At 42.9% G+C, this 24,280-nt stretch overlaps 1 protein-coding gene across 2 annotated transcripts in view; it reads right to left on the bottom strand.

Moving 5' to 3' along the window:
• The window catches only part of SPIDR (scaffold protein involved in DNA repair), a 353,204-nt gene that overhangs the window by 92,953 nt on the left and 235,971 nt on the right, over positions 1–24,280 (bottom strand). For both annotated transcript variants that reach the window (XM_060035355.1, XM_060035356.1), the window contains exons 9-10: positions 9,064–9,259; positions 7,393–7,622 (exon numbers count right to left, since the gene is read on the bottom strand). In XM_060035355.1, the coding sequence (XP_059891338.1) occupies positions 7,393–7,622; positions 9,064–9,259 (426 nt within the window). The remainder of the gene's footprint in view (positions 1–7,392; positions 7,623–9,063; positions 9,260–24,280) is intronic.

Here is a 24,280-nt window from a genome sequence, read left to right as displayed (position 1 = left end):
TACCAGCGATAAGAGAGGACTGAGAAGAAAATGGGGCTGAATGACCTTGGGATATCACAAAAGAGGTATTTTAGAGAGGAAATAAGCAAAAGTTAAGAGCTGGGAAGCTGAGATTAAAGGGTTTATTTAAGACTCATGAACACAGAGTTAATGACTAACAAGAAAAACCTTAAGAAAAACCTGAGGAATGGGCTATGACATCATTTATGAGGACACGTTAAAAAAATGATGCTCTCCTCTTAAAATACCTTTGCATCACGATAAAAATACTCAAATCATTGAAGAGGAGTGATTCCAATTTTTCTACAATATGAAGAAATAAAGTACAAGTAAAATCACAACCTTAGAAATGTGATGCTGAGCGGGTCAATCAATGCAATCACTGCACAGTCTGGTGGGTGTGGCAGGCACAAAAGGAGGGCAGGTGGGGTGGCCTGTGTGCCTCTGATGAGCAGGAACTGTCGTCCTCCCTTTGGGCTCTTCCACCGCTGACATGTATAACTGCTGTTCTGGAGGAAGAACACCACGCCATTCCATCTTGATACACACACACAAGAGACATGAATCCAGCATATCATCCAACCAGGTAACAGGAAGAAAGTGAAAGTTCATAAGAGCTGGAGACCTAGCTGGTGAGCACACAGCTGATGACTTTCTTTTCAACGGAGCCCTGGCAAGCTGGAGACAAGAATCGTTCTCTACTGTCCAAACACAAACAAAGGGCTCGAATCATCCCACCCACTACCTGCTAGTTCCTCATTCTGCATTTCCACCATCAGCAGTCTGGGATGTCTCTAGTTGCTCCAGAGAAAAGACAAAACTAGACCAGCTGTAGTTAACAGCACCATCCAACAGGGACGCGGCACTCGGGCAATTGCTGGAATGTGTTTATTACAGAGGAACTTCTATACTTCCATCACTGAGAGGCAGGGGTCACAGTTCACATACGAATACACATAAATGTTTGTTTTCTAAAGTAAATGAGCTTCAACTCCTTGCTGATGAGTAGGGTGAGGGTGGCCAAAAGCATGGAAGTAAAACCACTTTAATCAAGCTTCCCCTGCAGCTAGACAACAGACACAAAAGTAACACAAATGCTGATTCGTAACTAGATGTCTTTTCTTTGCTTATGTTAGGTTTCTATTACTGTACAATGTTGTTTATCAGTATTTTACAATTTTAAAGTATTCACGCTTGCTTTTCAAGAGCTAGTGAGCCACCCTCTGAGCGCTATTAGTATATGGGAAGCATCGTGGTAAATGCTTTACATATGTGATCTCATTTAATCCTCATCATGAACCTGTATTATGGACAGTATTATAATTCCAATTTCAGAAATAAGGAAACACAATTTGCTCCAAGTCTCCCTGCTAAGTGGGGGAGTCAGCATTTGAACCAAGACTAGTCTGAATCTAGACCTTCTGCTCCTTCCACTGACGACCTGCCTCTACCTCAACGCATTTTCAAAAGACAAATGGTATTTGCCTTTCTCTGTCTGACTTACTTCACTTAGTATGATATTCTCCAGGTCCATCCATGTTGCTGCAAATAGCAATATTTCACTCTATTTTATGGCTGAGTAGTATTCCATTGTGTATACATATACCACACCTTCTTTATCCATTCATCTGTTGACAGACATTTAGGTTGCTTCCAAGTCTTGACTATTGTAAATAGTGCCACTATGAACACTGGTTCTACTGAAATCTAAAAAAAATGATACAAATGAACTTATTTACAAAACAGAAACAGACAGACATACAAAACAAATTTATGGTTACCAAAGGGGAAAGCGGGGGAGGGAAACATTAGGAATTTGGAATTAACAGATACATACCACTAGAGAAAATAGATAAACAACAAGGACCTACTGTAGAGCACAGGGAACTATATTCAGTATCTTGTAATAAACCATAATGGAAAAGAATATGGAAAAGAATATATATACACAAAACTGAATCACTGTGCTGTATACCTGAAACTAACACCATTGTAAATCAACTATACTTCAATTAAAAAAAAAAAAGAAGAAAGAAAACTGGTCCCAACATTGGAAGCAAGAGACAGAATGCCTGCACTGTGGTTCTGCTGTGCTGTTGAATGCTGGGCATTCTCACTCCCTTCTGCATCAACAAAACTTTGCTGTCAAAACCTGTCCACGCTCCCCACTTCCCACCCACTCCTGCGTGCCCAGGGAGCTAGCATCCACCTCCACCCCCAGCAACTCCTGTGCATAAAGTCATCCAGGAACTTCACACGGCTTCATCCGTCACCTTATTAGGCTTCTCTGAGGCACCCCGTCAGCTGCCCTCTACCACACATGGCACTCCACCATGCTGAGTGCCTGCCATGACTAGCCCTTCCTCTCCAGGCTCCTCTGTGGTCCCTCTTCTACCCATTCTCTAATGCTACAGGACCTTAGATCTTGACGCTACACCTCTTCCTTCTTTTGTGTCTACTATTTCCCTAATGTGCTCTCATCCACTGCCCTGGCTTTAGACAGTTTCCAGCTGGGACAGAACAGCTGTGAAGGGGGTAAAGGGAGGAGGGCTGGGGCATCTGCCTCTCACTACAGGCCCTCCAGGGCCTTTGGAACTTAGCACCATGGACAACCGTAACCTCTTCAAATTAGCCAACAAAACGAATGCACATACAAATATACAGACCGACCAGCTGTAGGCTGAAAACCCCCCAATATTTATTTCCAACCTAAAATCTTCTCTGAATGTGAGATCTGTAGATCCAGACTTTTCATCTGACATCCTTTCTTGCATGTCTCATAGGAATCTCAAACTAAACAGGCCCCAAACTGAATTCTCAAGCTTCCCTCCAAACCAGTTTTCTCACCTCAGTAAATGGCCCATCACTCAACCAAGCACTCAAACTGAGGATCGGTCTTAATATTTCCTTCCCCCCTACCCCCACTCAATCCCCCCTACCCCCACTCGATCCCCCCTACCCCCACTCGATCCCCCCTGCCCCCACTCGATCCCCCTGCCCCCACTCGATCCCCCCTGCCCCCACTCGATCCCCCCTACCCCCACTCGATCCCCCCTGCCCCCACTCGATCCCCCCTGCCCCCACTCAATCCCCTACCTCCACTCAAGTCACCACACGCATCAGAAACGTTCCTCCATTTTGCCGTGGTGCCGCGTGACACTTGGAGCCTGGGCTGTGCTGGATGCAGCAGTCGCCTCTTCCCGGCCTCTCTGCTTCCACTGGGGCCCTGCTCCACAACCCCTCTTCCCCAAACCACTTTCCATCCCACAGCTGAAGTGTCTGTCAGATGGGTACACCTCGTTTGGGGCTGGCTCCTGCCCATGGCCCACGCACGCTGGCCACTCCACCATCTCCCTCCTGTTTGGAGCTCTCAAAGGCACTCCCTCTATTTCATCTGCTTTTCACCTAACATCCACTTAGCTTTCAAGTGTCACTTAAATAGTACTGCCTTAGAACACCTGCGCTTGAATCCACAAAGTAAACTCTTTCCCTTCTCCACTTGTCTCTCATAGTATCCCACTTTTTCCTCACCAGAGCACTGACCACAACTTAAAACCATAAATGTATTTGTTTTCAATTGTTTTGTGTGGGACACCCTCACCAGACTATGCCCCATGAGCACAGCATGATGCCTGTTTTTGTCAACCATGCAGACCCAGAATCTGGCCCAGGGTAACGGTGGATTTTTTTTTTTCCTTAGTGAAAAGAAGAAGAAATATTAAGACAACAGACTAAAGGAAGGGTCAAAAGATGAAAAGAGAATAACATCAAGGTATAGAGGAAGGAAAATGTGCCTATTTTTCCTGAGTTCAGCTCAATGAATTTCCATAAAACTGAAGTGCAAGATAACTAGAAAATAGTTAAATAAGAAGGTTCTGTCCCCTCCAGGCGTTTGTCCAAATGCATGACCATTTTTATGAATTCAACGCCCTCACAAAAGACTAACTCCCCCATAATAAGTATTTCTGCAATGACAGGCTAGAAAGAATGTGCGTCTCTGAGGGATAAAATAAGTTAAATATCTCAAGGACAAAGGAAGTGAAGGTTTCACAGAAAGGAGGAAAACAGGCAATGTTTAACGGCGATCCCCATGGACCTGGAGCAAGGCCGTTCGGTCTAGATTCCACTCTGCCAGGAGGGAGGGGGTCACTAGGGAGTCCACGTACTTTTTCTTGGCCCCAGTTTCCATCAGTATAAACCAGTGCTCCCTTTGGGCTAAAAAGCCTATGGTCTTATTAGTCATGCGTTTATATAATATTCATTCAATATGCAGTGGATCTAGATAAAGGTGTGTTTTGCCTCTGAACAGACTGCCTTGCTTACTGTTTAGGGAGTGTTCTCTGGACTGGTTTTTTGTTACCTTTGATTTAGGGGTTTATAAAACTTCAGTTCGTGTTGGTTACGCTGACCTATAACACCTTGAGAAACCAAGCAGAAATGTTTTCTGTAATAGCTTGAGTTAAAGGACGTCATCCTGAAGAACAACGGACCGGAGACTCCTACTTATTATATTTCTGAAACCTGAAGTGTATTTCTGATACTGTTTCACAGCTCAGAGAATATGAACCTTTTGACAGAATCTATCTGACCCCCTTCAGGACTGGCAGGCTTCAGATTTCTTTTGATTTCAAAGCTAACAAAAATTGGGCTATCTGCCAGAAGACAAGCTCTTACTGATCTCATAAAAGTGACACGGCTAGAGCACTAGCTTGATACGATCAAGGTGCCAAGTTAGACCGAAAAGTCACCACAGCTTCCTCGGGAGGCACCTGGCCTGCTCTGGGCAGGAAGGGAGAATCACCGTGGCTGCAGAGTCTCATAAGACAGCGCCGTCTCTCTTTGCACAGGCCTTAATGTATTCTGACACGGCCATTTCTGACTGTAGAAAACACACAGTGATCAGAGTAGTCTTCAGCTCACTGCTGGCTAGAGAGGTCTCTGAGGTAAAGCAGGTGAGGTAACGCAGGGGACGGCAGGTCAGCGGCCCTCACTGTTCAACCTCCCTCCTGCGCTGGCTGTGCTCGGGCCTCTGGACAAGACTGACTCTGTGCACTGCACAGCTGCCCCAAGTTACCGACGGGCAGGAAGTTACAGGCAGAATTCAAGTAGAAAAGGGTGACCTAGGCGATACGCCTAAGTCTTCTGATGGTGTCTCCTCTTGTATCGTGTTGCACATGCAGGTGTAAAGGTCCACACCAGGACACGTGCTGCTGAGGGACTCCCCAAGGAGATGCCTTATACACACCAGCAAAGAATCACTAGGGTGCTAAGTGTAATGTTACTTCTATCTTAATGTGATTTGTAAACTGGAGACCCTGATCATTATTACAGCAAATGAATCTAGAAAAAACTAATGATCAGTTATACAATAAGACCTTTTTGTACCCCAAAGACATCTCAGAAGCCTTGTCTCAAACCCAAGGCCAAACGCTATGGCCTCTGTCCAAAGGTTCCTTTTCATGCACAGCTCCCGCAGTGGCTTTCCGGGATGACTTAAGCCCTGGGTCAGCTGTATTCTAAACACAGCTTGGTTCTAACTCAATATTCTTCCCTTTCTTTTAGCTCCCGTATTCTCTACAATACTGTCATTTGGGGATTCTATACCTCGTGATGTTTTTCTTTCATCCACCTGTATGACTATCAGCAGTAAGAACCTCTCTGAGGTCCCGTTTCCTCACCTGTGAAATGGCGCTAAGGTCCTCCAGCCTCTGTTTACAGCCTCACGTGTGCAACGAGAAGCCCCCCACCACGATGCAGGCGCATTCCATCTGAATAACTCAATGCTGTTTTCTCATTTTTGAGGTATGCCTGCCCTGCCTTCAATTCACCACGAGCACAGTCTCATTCAATATGTCCCAGGTGTATTACAAGGCACAAACCCAAAGCACTCACACGCCGACCACTGGCAGCAGCTTACCTTCCAATTTCTTCTCTTTGCTCAACAAGTAAAACAGGTGCCGCCGCAGAGCTGGAGGACGGCCTCCCAGGAGCGCGATGCTCAGTGCCAGCTGTGCCGCCTCAGCTCCGGCTGTGCCCGCCCCCCTGCAGCGGTGCCCCGCGCCCTGCTCACTTGGTACTCCCGCCTTAGAGCCCAGCACGGCTACCGACCGCGGAAAAAGCTAAGCAAGACTAACCCTCTGTCTAGCCTGTAACTGTCTCAGGTGATCCTATTTAGAGCTACACAAGTTTAAGTCTAGCACAAAACTGGTCGACAGCTACAGGTCATGTTGAGACCTAAAGATGGATAGAATGGTTTCACACACACGCATATTCCAAACAAAATAAAAATAAATTTTTTCTATAATTCCAAAAGAAACATTCTCTAACTCTACACCTGAAGGGACTTTTTTCAAATTCATGGTACTTTAAAATAAGTTGCTGTCCACTAGAAGAGGACTCACGGTTAACAGGGCAGTGCTTCCTGCTTGCTCTTTCTGAAAAATATCAGAAGGCACTGTAAGGATAGGATGACTGTGAATTACTATTTCTTCAGTAGTGTTCTCCTAATAGTAGAGAGACGAAATGACTGTTTGATGAACTGGCGTCTAAGCTTGTCATTTCTCTTCTGTTATAAATCTGTCCTACTGCTTCGAGGGCAATTTAACACAGAAAGATAACCTCAGAAGAGTCTGACATAAATAAATAAACTCCCAGTCAGCGATGTGTCTCTAGCTATTTGAAAACAAATAAAACCAGGAGGAGCCTAAGTCTCAGTAGAAAAGATGCCATTCCCACAATCTGTTGGAGCAAAGTACTCTGAATCACAGGTTTGCCCTCGTTTTCGTAGCTACCTAGCCATCCTGTGTACCAAGGCAGCCACTATCCACATAAACTTTAAAATAAAGTTAACTAAACTTAAATAAGATTTAAAATGTAGTTCCTCGGTCCCACTAGCCATATTTCCTACGTGGTGGTCAGTGGTCACCTCACTGGTTAGGGCAGTAAAAAAATGTCTGCATCACAGCAGAAGTTCTGCCAAGAGCTCTGATGCAGACGTGACAGCACCATCTGGGAGCCACAGATTTACCAGCTGCCACTTACTTATTCAGGTGTTTAAGACATAAAACTCGATAGCTATTGCAGTGGTCTTTTTAAGTACGTAACCATGCCTTGGCTTTCTTATAACAATACCATTTGTGCTTGTATTACTTTCAGTAACATGAACTATTAAAGGTAAAAGTGAATGCGACTAACTTTTTCAGTAAGGACTTTTTTTTACAAACAGACAAAATCCTCTGTCATACCATGTGTCCCAAATTCTGATGTAAATAAAAACCAACCAAACAAATACAACCCATGTACATGGTGAATACAGTGAAGAAATTGCTCTGAGAAGAGCCTCCACTTTCTCCAGGTGAGTCTGGGCGCCTGCACCTGTGTTTCGTCACTCACCGAACTCCAGGAGGGTCTGTGCCATCTGCCTGCTGACACCTGCAGCGAAGAGAGTAAACTCTCTGCACCACCACCCGGACCCCGGCTCCCGACCAGGTGGCAACTCCTTGGCTTTCGACTGCATCCAGCAGAGAATCCCTCAGGGGAGCTCGGGCGGGGAAGCCCAGCTCTGCTTGTTCGTGTCTGAGGGTCCAGTCTGTGCCCACGGTGGTGTGACCACCACACATAACCTGGCAAGACACGCAAAGGAAACAATTCCAGTCTGACCCACGAGGGCACACTACATACCAAATCCCAACGTGCTTGGGGAACCCTAAGCATCGGGTGTGATTGCAGGACACTCAAGGAATGACAAGGACAGATGCACGCCCACGGCGCGGGGCTCCCATCCGCGGGCCACCAACGTGACCGAGGAGGCCTGGTGAGTCGAGGAACAGGGGAGCGGCAGGAGGACAGACCACCTCGGGGATTTGAAAACATGGAGAAAGTACTGCTATTAAAACACCTTATGGTGATTTAAAAAATTTTCTTTTATGAGGTAACGCTCTCAATAGCACAAACTACAAAACAAAATAGAAGAATGACTAGGGTTATTATGAAGCGCTAGCACTCTGCACACCCGTGAGCAACACGCGACACCTTTATGATCCCAGTAAACATCCTAGTAAATAAACATCCTCTAGAGTGCTCCATGCTTCCTACATTGCAGCACTTTTCTTTACATACGGTGCTGTGTAACAAACACATTTAACCTCACAACCCAAGGAGGCAGGCTGCATAGTTACCACTGTTTGCCAGATGAGAATGTTGAGACAGGAGTTCAGCGTCTTACCCAAGGTCACCCAACAGCAAGTGGCTGAGGCAGGACCCGAACTAGGCACCTAGTTCCAAAGTCCACACGCTTAACCACTAAGCCTACTGCCGCTCCGCTAGCACTGACGTGAGACGAAGACACACCTCATGAATTGAACATCACATAGGTGTCTAAAACTGTACATTAAAGCAGTAATGCACTTTGAGCTGTATTTTACATCTGTTCAATTAAATTGATTAGACAGCCCTCCTTTTCACATAATCCTCTCCAGACACACGCTCTGACAGTCAAAGGGAGCTCCCGCTCAACTCCACACCTACCAAGTAGGTTCAAAGTCCGTTTCCTTTCCTTTCCGATGTCCCTTCACACTGTCAGCTTCAGTATTCCGCTCTGCGCTGACTGGGATAACTAGGCGACCCTGAGGCAGGCGCACTGAAGTCAGACACTTGGAGCCCGAGTGGTCCCGGGGGTGTCCTTTGTGCCCGCCGCAAGTGAAGTTTAGTGGTTCCCCAAGTTCATCTTGGTGGATGACCATGGCTCAGGGCCACTAAAATTCCCAAAAGCAATCTCCAGTGTATAACCTCAAGTTTATGCAGCTCTTTTTATCCCAAGGGATACAGATGTTATGAAAAAGAAAAACATGATTTTTTTAATAAATAAAAGAGGCTTAAATAAAATTCTTAGGCAATTATGAGAAGAGAAAAAAAAAGAAAACTCATATTTTAATAAATTAAAGATTACATATATAGTTGCTGAATATTTGGAAAGGACCAAAGGTAATCACCTCTATAAATTCCAAAGCCTTTAAACGCAGTATTACTACAAAGCAAAAAACCTCTAAGTCAGTGATAGTTTACCTGGTTTTCAGGTGAGTTATTTGTCAGGCTCTTAAATCTAAACATCTGGGCCAAAATGATGCTTCTTCTTGGAAGGGGTGTGTCCCAACTGTGCACTTCATGTGTTGTTTTTGAATCTTCTTTGGCAACAACTTTCTGACAAAAATAAGTATTCAGAATAACAGGGCAACTTCCATTTGGGATAATAAGCTTTTGCCTGGAAAGGGAAAGAAATACAAATACAAGTTTATCTGCAATGCTGGATTCCCCTCACCTTCTTGCTAAATCACAAAGGACAACGACTTGCTGGCTAAGGACACAGGCCCTAGAGCAGCTGCCAGTGCATCTGGTTCTGCTCTTCTGAGCAAGTCTTGTGTCAGGAGTGGGGGTGGAAGGGGCGGCAGTGCTCGAGCTGGAGGTCCCCCGGGGCCTCCCAGGCTGCTGGACAGTGGCCTCAGGGCCCCTCGGGGAAAGTACTTGGCCGGGGGGGTGGGGGGCACACAGCTGCCCGACACTGAAGTGAATGTTACAAGAAAGACCTTCGGACACTTCACAGCTCTCATCTTTCAGAAAACATGACACCAGACACCAAAGGAGCTCCACCTTCACTACCAAACGGACCACAGTCACTGAAATGGCCCACATTCAAGTGGAAGTAGGACAATGTGCTACTGGTTCCTCTCAGACTAGCTAATGCTCATTCCTCACACAGGCAGCGCTGCTTAACAGGAAGGTTAACAGGAAGACGGAGTAGACACACTTTCCCCTATTTCTCCCGTTAGACACAAGGAAATGCCTGGTGCTGCACAGAAACGAAAGAGCAGAAGAAGCTGAAAGGGGAGAGGAGGAGGCTGTCCAGCTGGGACCCAAGGACAGACAGAGCAGCAAGTTCCTGAGCTTCCTCTTTGCAGCCTAGAAACAGCAATGGGTGCCGACAAAGGCACCCTCGAAAGGAAGGACAGGGAAGGGGCAGCCCAGCGAGACAGAAAAGTCCTAGGAAATCACTGCTCTACTCTTGGCAAATATCACAGGAAAACTGTGACCTACTGCCACACACAGCAGGCAAAGCGCAAGTGGGGGCTGGACATGCCCCTCGACAGGCTGTGATGAAGAGTCTGTGCAGGCCGGCTGGGCTGGTGTGAGACGAGGCACTCACCCTCACACCCCCATCACTCCCGTAACCGAGTCTCACTCCCCGCCCCTTGGAGCAGAGTCCAGTGGCCCAGCAGAGTCAGTACTTTCACCACTACCCGGCCCTCCCACTTCCTCCACTGCAGTGAGTGGCAGCCTTGTGGGAAGCGGTAACGAAGGAAATCCTGACGCCTCCCTCCACCTGGTAGTAAGAAGCCCCCCACCCTCCCAACGTCTCTTCTCAGAGCAGTGCCAGACAAAGCCACCTAAAACTGGTTTAAATAAGATCCAGGATCTTGTATCATAATACCTAACATGTATAGGTTACCATCTAGAACCACCGGTTACACTAAGAACCAGGAAAATTCTCACTTGAATGAAAAAACACAGTGACTAGATGACAATGTTAAGATGACACAGATGTCAGAATTACCTGACAAAGATTCAAAAGCAGCCATTACAAACATGCTTCAGTGACAGTTACAAATGCACATGAGACAAATGAAAGAACAGAAAGTCTCAGCAAAGAAACAGGAAGTCTTAGCAAAGATACAGATTTTCTTAAACGGAAATTTTATAACTAGGAAATAAAATAATGAAAATAAAACTCACTGGATGGGTTCAACAGCAGAATGAAGGGAGCAGAGAAAAGGATCAGTGAACGTGAAGATAAAATAATATAAATTACCAAATATAAACAACAAAGAAAAAAGAGACCAAAAAAAACCAATGAACAGAACCTCAAGAGGTGTGAGGAAGAAGAAATAAAAATGGACAGATACAGGTAAATAAAATAGGCTTTCCTGCTCCTGTTGAGTTTTTGAAATTATATTTGGAGTTGAAGCAAGAATTATAACACTGTCTGATATGGTTCTAAATGTATGCAAAGGAAATATTTAAGACAGTCATGTAAATGAGGACAGTAAAGGGACATAAGAGGCAAGGTTCCTACACTTCACACAAACTGGCAAAATGTTGACCCCATAAACTGATAAGTTATGCATATAAAATGTAATGCCTAGAGCAACCAATAACATAGCTATAACAACACAAAAACATTATAAATAAATTAAAATGAAATTCTAAAACATGTTCAAGCAACCCACATAATGCCAGGAGAAAAAGAAAAACCCAGAGAAATGAAAAACAGAGAACAACACAGAGAAAACGAGAAATAAAAAGGGAGACTTAAGTCTTAATATATCAATAATTACATTAAGTGTATATGGTCTAAAAAAGCAATTAAAAGACAGATTAGCAGAGTGTATTAAAAAATACGGTCCATCTTTATGCTGTCTACAAGAAATTCACTTCAAATATAAAGATACAGGTAGGATGAAAGTAAAAGGCTGGGGGAAAAACCATCATGTAACATTAACATAAATATGGTTGAAATTACTATCAGATGAAGCAGGCTTTAGAGCAAAGAAAATTATCAGGGATAGAGAGGGACATCACACAATGATTAAAAGGGACAATCCACCAAGAAGACAAATTTGCAATGGTAATATTTTAAGCCGATAGACTACACGTATGGTAACTTAGAAATAACAATTAGGAGACATGGAGAGACAGAGGCAAGCCAGACACAGAGTGACAGTCAGCAAGAAGAGGTTCAAGAAAGCAAGAGGGCAGGGGTGGGGCACAGCATCGGGTACCACTGGGCTCAACTGTGAAGGTCCTGATACAGCAGGATGGATGAAAGATGTCATACGTGCCCAGCCTTTTCTTTCAAGTTAATTTGAAAAATATGATCAAGTAATATTCTTTTTTTTTTTGCGGTACGCGGGCCTCTCACCGCCGCGGCCCCTCCCGTTGCGGAGCACAGGCTCTGGACGCGCAGGCTCAGCGGCCATGGCTCACGGGCCCAGCCGCTCCGCGGCATGTGGGATCTTCCCGGACCGGGGCATGAACCCGCGTCCCCTGCATCGGCAGGCAGGCTCTCAACCACTGTGCCACCAGGGAAGCCCGATCAAGTAATATTATTTTAACTGCTAAGTTAAGAACATAGCACAAGATTTCTGTGTGTATTTAGAACCTTACAGTTTACAGAGAGACATATTAACATTAGAACTCTGTTCTGCCAAATTCAAAGTCCTGTTTGAGGCTATTAAGGTTAAACCAAATTAAAAACATACCTATACCAAATAGATGTGCAAGGCTAGTGGATTTGGGATAGACCTTAAAACCCATATCTAGGTCCATTTGGTTCATTTTGCTGTTTTTACTCAACACCTATGACATTCCAGGCAAGGGGCAGGGGACTGGGAATCCAGTCTGAGACAAGAAGGCTGAGAGGACAGGTTTACTGCAAAGGAAAAGGGTGTTATATGATACCCCGAGGGAGGACCCTCTGGAGACAGGGAAGGTTTCCCAGGAGAGGTAACCAGGTGAGGGCTGCCTGGGTGAGGGTGTGTGAAGGCACAGGGAAGGGGATGGTGGGGCACCTGCGGGGCTGCCTGGTGGCAATGACCACAACTCAAATTCCATGTGACAAGCAGAGTTCTCAGTACTACCTCACTGAGCTTCTGCAGAAGAAACACAGATGCTGTTTCCTTCGTTAGTAGGCCAAGGACGTCACAGCCTTTCAACATCCATATACATGGCACCAGCGTCATGCTCCTAGGGAGTGTGACCTCTTTATTTCTTTTTATGCTGCAGGCCAGTGTTAACTGCTGTGGACTCTACTATCACCTCTCTACTTATCTTATTGCCACAAATGTTATGTGATGACCAAAAAGCAAGTTTACAGAGCATGTATTCAGATTAATATTATAACAAGTTTAACCAGTTTTTCTGAAGATCTAACTAAAAATAAAGACAAACCTAAGGGGCTTACCTGGTGGCGCAGAGGTAAGAATCCGCCTGCCAATGCAGGGGACATGGGTTTGAGCCCTGGTCTGGGAAGATCCCACATGCTGCAGAGCAACTAAGCCCGTGGGCCACAACTACTGAGTCTGCGCTCTAGAGGCCACGAGCCACAACTACTGAGCCCGTGTGCCACAACTACTGAAGCCCATGCACCCAGAGCCCGTGCTCCGCAACAAGAGAAGCCAACGCAATGAGAAGCCCGCGCACCTCAACAGAGTAGCCCCCACTCGCCGCAACTAGGAAAAGCCCACGCTCAGCAAAGAAGACACAACAAGCCATAAATAAACAAACACAAACAAATAAATAAGACAAACTTAAGATGTTAAACCTCACTTGATAAATCACATCACAACCAACACCACCAGTGAACATCATCATGATGCTGGACTCACAGTGATTCTTCTGTTAAGGAAGTTGAAGAGTGTGTGTTTACTTTCTAGTAAACTCTCAGAGCATCCTTGACAAGTCAGCAGCCATGGCAATAGGATGGGCTGCAACGTGGGACAGTCACACACATGGTAAAATACACAAAAAACTAGACAGTAACAGTCTTCCGTGGAGTCCAAGCACTATGGTTTCTCTTGGAAACTTGAAAAAAAAAGAAAAAAAAGAGAATCCTGTATGTTCAATACAAATGACAATTTGTCCAAATGTTTGCTTTCATGAAGAACCATTTCCACTGCTCTTTACTGAGAGTGTTATATACAGAACTCAGGTAAAACAAGAAACAAGACTGTTTTTTTTAATGTCACCAAGGGCAGAGAGGAAAACCAAGTGAAATATCTTTTCATTTGCTATCACTTGTCAACACTGCCAAAGTGTTAAATACCCCATTATCAGCTCATAAAACAAACAATATTTATTTCACATCACAAATCAGATCAGTTTGCTTGTTTACTGTCTAGGAAGAAAGTGTCCAAATTTGGCAGGTGGCAAGGATGACTAAGGGATTAAATGCAGTGACCTAAACCAAGACAAATAGAAGGTATTTTCTTTCCTTCCTTTCCTTCCCTCCTTTAATGGCTAGTCAGCTAAAGACGTCAGACTAAGAACTGTAGTTGTCAAAAAAACGTAACCTAGACTTAATTCTTCTTTCCACTGAAGACATACTTGGGATAAACCAATCAATTTTGTTTACAATTTAGTCTCAACTCGAAGCCCCACTGGCCTGAGGACAAAGCTGTCTAGTACACACATCTTCCGGACACGGGAGGCCAAGCCATTGTGTGGGGCTAGTTGAGAGGGCTTACAGTCCATACAGGGACACACACGAAGGAAACAACTAAGTGCAGTAAAACATCATTGGTGCTGCAGTAGAACCAATGCAGCCATACATACATACATACATGAATAAATAAATAAATAAATAAAATTAATTTATAGAAAAAAACGGTGTAAAGAATTAAAAAATAAAAAATGAAGCCAGTCTGTTCTCTTCCCTGGAAGGAGGATGGGACCCACCACTTGGATACAGCAAGAAAGGTCCTGCATCCTTCCTGGAGGGACCAGTGCGCGGGAAAGGGAGTGACAACTGCCAGGCGGTCGCTGGCCCACAGGATCAGATGAAGCTACCAGGACAGCGTGAGATGTGGGAGGCCGGTGTGACAAGCTGCAATGGAGGCACGTTAAATTTAATGCAAAAAGGTCCCTGGTGAAAACAGAACATCAGAGCCACCTTCTACACCTGTGCTTTTAAGGTAGCCCTTGTAGCTAACTGATTTTAAATAAAAAGAAGTAAAATAAAACTTAAAATGCATTTCCTGAGTTGTAGAAGCCACATTTCTAGTATTTGATGTGGTCAGTACCACAGTGGGCAGCACAGAGAACGCTTCCATCACTGCAGAAAGTTCCATGCAGCTATCTGAGAATTTTGATTCTCAGGGCAGACAGTAAACCACATTCTAGTTACTTCGTAAACCCTTTCTGATTGATCAACTCGTAGGATTTGAAAAAGGCTATTATGCCCCAGTGACTTCTGAGGCAACTGCACAAGCTTTGAACCATCTGAGTTCCCTCCTCCAGACACCGGCATCTGAACCCCTGCATGAAACTCAAGTCAGTGACAAGACAATGTTAACAGTGTTTGTCGTGAATTTTTAAAAATACCAACTATCCTGCCCACATTCTCAATTACTTACAGAGTGAACAGGCACTCCTCCTCTCACCAAAAGTCAGATTTATTCTAAGAAAAATTTAAAACCGTAAGTCCTAAAAAATATCTCTAAAATGAAGAATTAAGCCAATTTCAGAAATAAGAAGTTCAAGGTTTATACTTCCTTTATTTTCAACTTCTTATTTGCCAAGGTTTATCTCCCAGGTTCAACTTTGTTTCTTTTAGCTTCCTACCCAAAAAATACCCACCTTATCTAAAAAAATTGATAAAAACACTGACATTTATAACTGTGTGTGTTATTTTAAATTCCCAGAGTAGACTCTGTCTAATTCCCTTTTTATCCAAATAAACACATTGTTGAGGAACACTTTATTTCCGTTCAAAAGTGAACAGTAAACTACACTGAAGATGAATTCACTGAAGAATATAAAATGTGAAATAGACTTCCTCTATAAACCAGGAGTCTAATTCTCTAGATTAACAAAAGTCTCTGACTTGACCATTTCCTTTCTCAGGCACAGGTCACTGGAAATTGCAATTTAAAGAAAGAACCATCACATATCTGGGAGTGGTTGTAAACTTTACTTTCTTTTTTTTTTTTTTTAACATCTTTACTGGAGTATAGTTGCTTAACAATGTTTAGTTTCTGATGTATAACAAAGTTAATCACCTGTACATATACATATATTCCCATATCTCCTCCCTCTTGCATCTCCCTCCCACCCTCCCTATCCCACCCCTCTAGGTGGTCACAAAGCACCGAACTGATCTCCCTGTGCCATGCGGCTGCTTCCCACTAGCTACCTGTTTTACAGCTGGTAGTGTATATATGTCCATGCCACTCTCTCACTTCATCCCAGCTTCCCCTTACACCTCCCTGTGTCCTCAAGTCCATTCTCTATGTCTGCATCTTTATTCCTGTCCTGCCCCTAGGTTTTTCAGTACTTTTTTTTTTGGATTCCATATATACATGTTAGCATATGGTATTTGTTTTTCTCTTTCTGACTTACTTCACTCTGTAAGATAGACTCTAGGTCCATCCACCCCACTACAAATAACTCAATTTCATTTCTTTTTATGGCTGAGTAATATTCCATTGTATATATGTGCCACATTTTCTTTATCCATTCATCTGTTGATGGACATGTAGGTTGCTTCCACGTCCTGGCTATTGTGAATAGAGCTGCAACGAACATTGTGGAACATAACTCTTTTTTTTTTTTTTGAGGTACGCGTGCCTGTTACTGTTGCAGCCCCTCCCATTGCAGAGCACAGGTTCCGGACGCGCAGGCTCAGCGGCCATGGCTCACGGGCCCTGCCGCTCCACGGCATGAGGGATCTTTCCAGACCGGGGCATGAACCCACGTCCCCTGCATAGGCAGGCAGGCTCTCAACCACTGCGCCACCAGGGAAGCCCAAATGACTCTTTTTGAATTATGGTTTTCTCAGGGAATATGCCCAGTAGTGGGATTGCTGGGTCGTATGGTAGTTCTGCTTTTAGTTTCTTAAGGAACCTCCATACTGTTCTCCATAATGGCTGTATCAATTTACATTCCCCTCAACAGTGCAGGACGGTTCCCTTTTCTCCACACCCTCTCCAGCATTTATTGTTTGTAGATTTTTGATGATGGCCATTCTAACCAGTGTGAGACGATATCTCATTGTAGTTTTTTTGTTTGTTTGTTTGTTTTTTGGAGTACGCAGGCCTCTCACTGCTGTGGCCTCTCCCGTTGCGGAGCACAGGCTCCGGACACACAGGCTCAGCGGCCATGGCTCACAGGCCTAGACACTCCGCGGCATGTGGGATCTTCCCGGACCGGGGCACAAACCCGTGTCCCCTGCATCGGCAGGCGGACTCTCAACCACTGCGCCACCAGGGAAGCCCTCATTGTAGTTTCGATTTGCATTTCTCTAATGATTAGTGATGTTGAACATCCTTTCATGTGTTTGTTGGCAAACTGTATATCTTCTTTGGAGAAAAGTCTATTTAGGTCTTCTGCCCATTTTTGGATTGGGTTGCTTGTTTTTTTGATATTGAGCTGCATGAGCTGCTTGTAAATTTTGGAGATTAATCCTTTGTCAGTTGCTTCGTTTGCAAAGATTTTCTCCCATTCTGACGGTTCTCTTTTCGTCTTGTTTATAGTTTCCTTTGCCGTGCAAAAGCTTTTAAGTTTCATTAGGTCCCATCTGTTTACTTTTGTTTTTATTTCCATTTCTCTAGGAGGTGGGTCAAAAAAAGGATCTTGCTGTGATTTATGTCACAGAGGGTTCTGCCTATGTTTTCCTCTAAGAGTTCTATAGCGTCTGGCCTTACATTTAGGTCTTTAATCCATTTTGAGTTTACTTTCGTGTATGGTGTTAGGAATTGTTCTGATTTCATTCTTTTATATGTAGCTGTCCAGTTTTCCCAGCACCACTTATTGAAAAGGCTGTCTTTTCTCCACTGTATATCCTTGCCTCCTTTAGCAAAGATAGGTGACCATACGTGCTTGGGTTTATCTCTGGGCTTTCTATCCTGTCCATTGATCTATATTTCTGTTTCTGTGCCAGTACCATACTGTCTTGATTCCTGTAGCTTTGTAGTAGAGTCTGAAGTCAGGGTGTCTGATTCCTACAGCTCCGTTTTTCTTTCTCAAGATTGCTTTGAGAAAGCAATCTTTGGCTATTCGGGGTCTTTTGTGTTTCCATACAAATTGTGAAATTTTTTGTTCTACTGTGAACAAAGCCGTTGGTAGTTTGATAGGGACTGCACTAAATCTGTAGATTGCTTTGGGTAGTGGAGTCATTTTCACAATATTGATTCTTCCAATCCCAGAACATGGTATATCTCTCCATCTGTTGGTATCATCTTTAATTTCTTTCACCAGTGTCTTACAGTTTTATGCATACAGGTTTTTTGTCTCCATAGGTAGGTTTATTCCTAGGTATTCTATTCTTTTTTTTGCAGTGGCATATAGGGGGTGCTTCCTTAATTTCTCTTTCAGATTTTTCGTTGTTAGTGTACAGAAATGCAAGAGGTTTCTGTGCATTAATTTTGCATCCTTCTACTTCACCAAATTCACTGATTAGCTCTAGGAGTTTTCTGGTGGCATCTTTAGGATTCTCCATGTATAGTATCATGTCACCTGCAAACCGTGACAATTTTACTTCTTCTTTTCCAATTTGGATTCCTATTATTTCTTCTTCTTCTCTGACTGCTGTGGCTAAAACTTCCAAAACTATGTTGAATAACAATGGTGAGAGTGGGCAACCTTTTCTTCTTTCTGATCTTAGAGGAAATGGTTTCAGTCTTTCACCATTGAGAACAATGTTGGCTGTGGGTCTGTCATATATGGCCTTTATTATGTTGAGGTAGGTTCCCTCTACGCCTACTTTCTGGAGAGTTTTTATCATAAATGGGTGTTGAATTTTGTCGAAAGCTTTTTCTGCATCTACTGATATTATCATATGGTTTTTCTCCTTCAATTTGTTAATATGGTGTATCACACTGACTGATTTGCGTATATTGGAAGAATCCTTGACTTCTTGGGATAAACCCCACTTGATCATGGTGTATGATCCTTTTAATGTGCTGTTGGATTCTGTTTGCTAGTATTTTGCTGAGCATTTTTGCATCTGTGCTTATCAGTGATATTGGCCTGTAGTTTTCTTTTTTGTGACCTCTTTGTCTGGTTTTGGTATCAGGGTGATGGTGGCCTCATAGAATGAGTTTGGGAGTGTTCCTCCCTCTGCTATATTTTGGAAGAGTTTGAGAAGGATAGGTGTTAGCTCTTCTCTAAATGTTTGATAGAATTTGCCTGTGAAGCCATCTGGTCCTGGGCTTTTGTTTGTTGGAAGATTTTTAATCACAGTTTCAATTTCAGTGTTTGTGATTGGTCTGTTCATATTTTCTATTTCTTCCTGGTTCAGTCTCGGAAGGTTGTGCTCTTGTAAGAATTCGTCCATTTCTTCCAAGTTGTCCATTTTATTGACATATATAGTTGCTTGTAGTAATCTCTCATGATCCTTTGTACCTCTGCAGTGTCAGCTGTTACTTCTCCTTTTTCATTTCTAATTCTATTGATTTGAGTCTTCTCCCTTTTTGTCTTGATGAGTCTGGCTAATGGTTTATCAATTTTATCTTCTCAAAGAACCAGCTTTTAGTTTTACTGATCTTTGCTACTGTTTCCTTCATTTCTTTTTCATTTATTTCTGATCTAATCTTTATGATTTCTTTCCTTCTGCTAATGTTGGGTTTTTTTTTCTTCTTCTTCTTTCTATAATTGCTTTAGGTTTAAGGTTAGGTTGTTTATTTGAAATTTTTCTTGCTTCCTGAGGTAGGACTGTATTGATATAAACTTCCCTCTTAGAACTGCTTTTGCTGCATCCCATAGGTTTTGGGTTGTCGTGTTTTCACTGTCATTTGTTTCTAGGTATTTTTTGATTTCCTCTTTGATTTCTTCAATCATCTCTTGGTTATTTAGTAGTGTATTGTTTAGCCTCCATGTGCTTGTATTTTTTACAGTTTTCTTCCTGTAACTGATATGCAGTCTTACAGTGTTGTGGTCGGAAAAGATACTTGATACGATTTCAATTTTCTTAAATTTACCAAGGCTTGATTTGTAACCCAAGATATGATCTATCCTGGATAATGTTCCATGAGAGCTTGAGAAGAATGTGTATTCTGTTGTTCTTGGATGGAATGACCTGTAAATATCAATTAAGTCCATCTTATTTAATGTGCCATTTATAGCTTGCGTTTCCTTATTTATTTTCATTTTGGATGAACTGTCCATTGGTGAAAGTGGGGTGTTAAGGTCCCCTACTATGATTGTGTTACTGTCCATTTCCCCATTTATGGCTGTTAGCATCTGCCTTATGTATTGAGGGGCTCCCGTGTTGGGTGCATAAATATTTTCAATTGTTATATTTTCTTCTTGGACTGATCCCTTGATCATTATGGAGTGTTCTTCTGTGTCTCTTGTAACATTCTTTATTTTAAAGTCTATTTTGTCTGATATGAGAATTGCTATTCCAGCTTTCTTCTGATTTCCAGTTGCATGGAATATCTTTTTCCATCCCCTCACTTTCAGTCTGTATGTGTCCCTAAGTCTGAAGTGGGTCTCTTGTAGACAGAATATATACAGGTGTTGTTTTTGTATCCATTCAGCCAGTCTATGTCTTTTGGTTGGAGCATTTAATCCATTTACATTTAAGGTAATTATCGATATGTATGCTCCTATTACCATTTTCTTAATTGTTATGGGTTTGTTTTTGTAGGTCTTTTCCTTCTCTTGTGTTTCCTGCCTAGAGAAGTTCCTTTAGCATTTGCTGTAAAGCTGCTTTGGTGGTGCTGAATTCTCATAACTTTTGCTTGTCTGTAAAGGTTTCAATTTCCCTGTCAAATCTGAATGAGATCCTTGTTGGGTAGAGTAATCTTGGTTGTAGGTTTTTCCCTTTCATCACTTTAAATATGTCCTGCCGCTCCCTTCTGGCTTGCAGACTTTCTGCTGAAAGATCAGCTGTTAACGTTATGGGGATTCCCTTGTATGTTATTTGTTGCTTTTCCCTTGCTGCTTTTAATATTTTTTCTTTGTATTTAACTTCTGATAGTTTGATTAATATGTCTTGGCATGTTTCTCCTTGGATTTATCCTGTATGGGACTCTGTACACTTCCTGGACTTGACGATTTCCTTTCCCTTGTTAGTGAAGTTTTCAACTATAATCTCTTCAAGTGTGTTCTCAGTCCCTTTCTATTTCTCTTCTTCTTCTGGGATCCCTATAATCCAAATGTTGGTACGTTTAATGTTGTCCCAGAGGTCTCTGAGACTGTCCTCAATTCTTTTCATTCTTTTTTCTTTATTCTGCTCTGCAGTAGTTATTTCCACTATTTTATCTTCCAGGTCACTTATCCGTTCTTCTGCCTCAGTTATTCTGCTGTTGTTTCCTTCCAGAGAACTTTTAATTTCATTTATTGTGTTGTTCATCAATGTTTGTCTGCTCTTTAGTTCTTCTAGGTCCTTGTTAAACGTTTCTTGTATTTTCTCCATTCTATTTCCAAGACTTTGGATCATCTTTACTATCATTACTCTGAATTCTTTTTCAGGTAGACTGCCTACTTCCTCTTCATTTGTTAGGTCTGCTGGGTTTTTACCTTGCTCCTTCATCTACTGCATATTTCTCTGTCTTCCCATTTTGCTTAACTTACTGTGTTTGGGGTCTTCTTTTCGCAGGCTGCAGGTTTGCAGTTCCCGTTGTTTTTGGTGTCTGCCCCCAGTGGCTAAGGCTGGTTCAGTGGGTTGTGTAGGCTTCCTGGTGGAGGGGACTAGTGCCTGTGTTCTGGTGGGTGGGGCTGCATCTTGTCTTTCTGGTGGGCAGGGCCGCATCTGGTGGCAGGTTTGGGGAGTCTCTGAACTTAGTATGATTTTAGGCAGCCTCTCTGCTAATGGGTGGGGTTGTGTTCCTGCCTTGCTAGTTGTTTGGCATGGGCTCTCCAGCACTGGAGCTTGCTGGCTGTTGGGTGGAGCTGGGTCTTAGTGTTGAGACGGAGATCTCTGGGAGGGCTCTCACCGATGGATATTACATGGGGCCGCGAGGTCTCCGGTGGTCCGATGTCCTGAACTTGGCTCTCCCACCTCAGAGGCTCAGGCCTGACACCCGGCTGGAGCACTAAGAGCCGGTCAGCCACACAGTCAGGTACGTGGGGAGTTTCTTGCCTTTTGGGAAGTCTGAGGTCTTCTGCCAGCATTCAGTGAGTGTTCTGTAGGCGTTGTTCCACGTGTAGAAGTATTTCTGATATATCTGTGGGGAGGAAGGTGATCTCCATATCTTACTCCTCTGCCATCTTGAAGGTCCCCCTGAAAGACATTTGCCTGTTTTCATCCAGCACTGCCTCCAACTCAGGACTGTTTGATGACCTTCAAAGACTGATTTGCGTTGCTTCGGTTGGTGAGTTTCTCATCTCCTTACCCCAGTTCTCTGCTTCTTGTCACCACCACCTTCTGGGTGTCTCTTAGCACCGTTTGGACTCTCTATGGGAGGAAGTCAGAGGTGCTTTCCCCCTGGGGTGGGAGTAGAGTTGTGGTAGGAGTTGGGGGTGAGGTTGCAGATCCCTTCGCACTAAGGCTTTTCTTTCATAGTTTTTGCTAGTCTCTTCCCAGCCGCCCTAACTGACTTAAAGGGGAAAAATCTGTAAAGTTTATTTTCAAGGCACAAATCCCATACTTTTATTCAGTAACAAAACTTCTGCCAAAATGTAACAGAAAATGCAAAGAAGGAGAACAAGGCAGGAGAAGCACAGTCTGATGTCACACTGACCTGGGTTTAAATTCTAGCTCTGCTACCTATTGCCTATTTTATCTCCACCAAATTACTTTGAATTTCTGAACTTTAACTTTTTCATAGCTAAAATGGGTATCATGCCTACCTAATGTTGTTACTGCGAGATTAGGTACATATATGTTCCAATATACAAGCCACACAAAGAGACAAGTACATACACTGCTTGGCATACACACTAGCTACTATTTAAAGTAGTACCTAAGGGACTTCTCTGGTGGCACAGTGGTTAAGACTCCATGCTCCCAACACAGGGGGCGCGGGTTCAATCCCTGGTCAGAGAACTAGTTCCAACATGTATGCCGCAACTAAGAGTTCGCATGCTGCAGCTAAGAGTTCACTTGCTGCATCTAAGGAGCACACGTGCTGCAACTGAGCTGGTGAGCTGCAACTAAGGAGCCCACCGGCCACAACTAAGACCCGGAACAACCAAATAAATAAATAAAATAAAATAAAATATTTAAAAAAGAAATTTAATTTTAAAATAAAATAAAATAGTACCTAATACATTAAGTATTTTTAAAATCTCTAGAGGTTAACAATTTTCCCAGTAGAAGATCGGATATCTTAGAAAAATTCAGTTTTCTCTGGGTTCATGGTAGTATATTCACTTTTATACACAACTGGGTAATTAAAGGCCTTAAAAATGTTCATACATTTTTACTCGACAAAGTCACTGTTATTGGTATAGATGTTATTTCATCTATACCAATGAAATAATCAGAGATGTGGAGAAAAACACTTACACACTAAAATATTAATCATACTCATTTATTATAGCAAAATATAGCAAAGAATCTAACTTTCTAACAAAAAGTAGAAAAATAAATCAAGAAAACGCTATACAAATGATAGCATTAAAAATCCTAATTCAAAAAAATGTATTTAATGACACTGTGGGTGGAGCTCCTGTTATATTGTTGAATTAGAGAAACAAACTCAGGCCTATATGACTTATGAGATTCCAAGATGGTAGGACCATATATATTATTAATATAATATTCTTATAAGGAGAAAGTGCTGGAATGAACTGTACCAGAATATTAAGCAATTTATCCTTAAATGAAAGGATTATATATATACAGCTAAGTTTTAATTTTCTTCTATTATTGTGTCTTTTTTTCCACAATAAAAATGTATTCTTTAATAGATACAAATAAGCACTTAAATCAATCTTTTCTTTAACAATAAACTGCCTCATTACTTGAAGAAACTAAGCGATGACCACTTCCCTATGAGTACTCTCAAATATGCCCAAACTGACCCAACTAATACAAGTTGACATGTTCCTCATCCCTCCTCAGCATCTCAATTCTGTCATCTCCCTCCCTCCCTCCCTTTCCTTTCCTTCCTTCCTTCTCTCCCTCCCTCTGTTATCTATCCATCCATCTTTCCTTCCATCCATCTATCCATCCATCCAACCCAACTAGCTGAGAGTCAACATGCCCTCATCACATCTCTTCCTCAGCATCCCAATTCTATCGTCTGTCTACCTATCTCTAAGTTTAGATTTGTGCCATGACAGTATCATCTCTACAGAGTTGGCTGTGAGTCTAGTATTCAGAAGGGAGACTATCAGCTTTCAGCTACTTTGCTTCATTAAAGTCCACTAGGTAACACAGCACAATGCTACGGCTGGGCTTCCTACAGGTACGGCTTCTGGGTAAAGGATTCTACCTGGTCTACTCAGTTCTGTTTCTTGAAAATCAGAAATAGAAATCTTTATAACAAGATCTAAATATATGCATTAACAAGTGAAGTGCATAGTGCAGACAGAAACCAGATGCCTTAGTATCAGTTATGAC

The sequence above is a fragment of the Delphinus delphis genome, chromosome 17, assembly GCF_949987515.2.
Source record: "Delphinus delphis chromosome 17, mDelDel1.2, whole genome shotgun sequence".
Lineage (NCBI taxonomy): Eukaryota > Metazoa > Chordata > Mammalia > Artiodactyla > Delphinidae > Delphinus > Delphinus delphis.
Note: the sequence above shows the minus strand (reverse complement) of the source record. Positions and strands in the feature narration are given on the sequence as shown.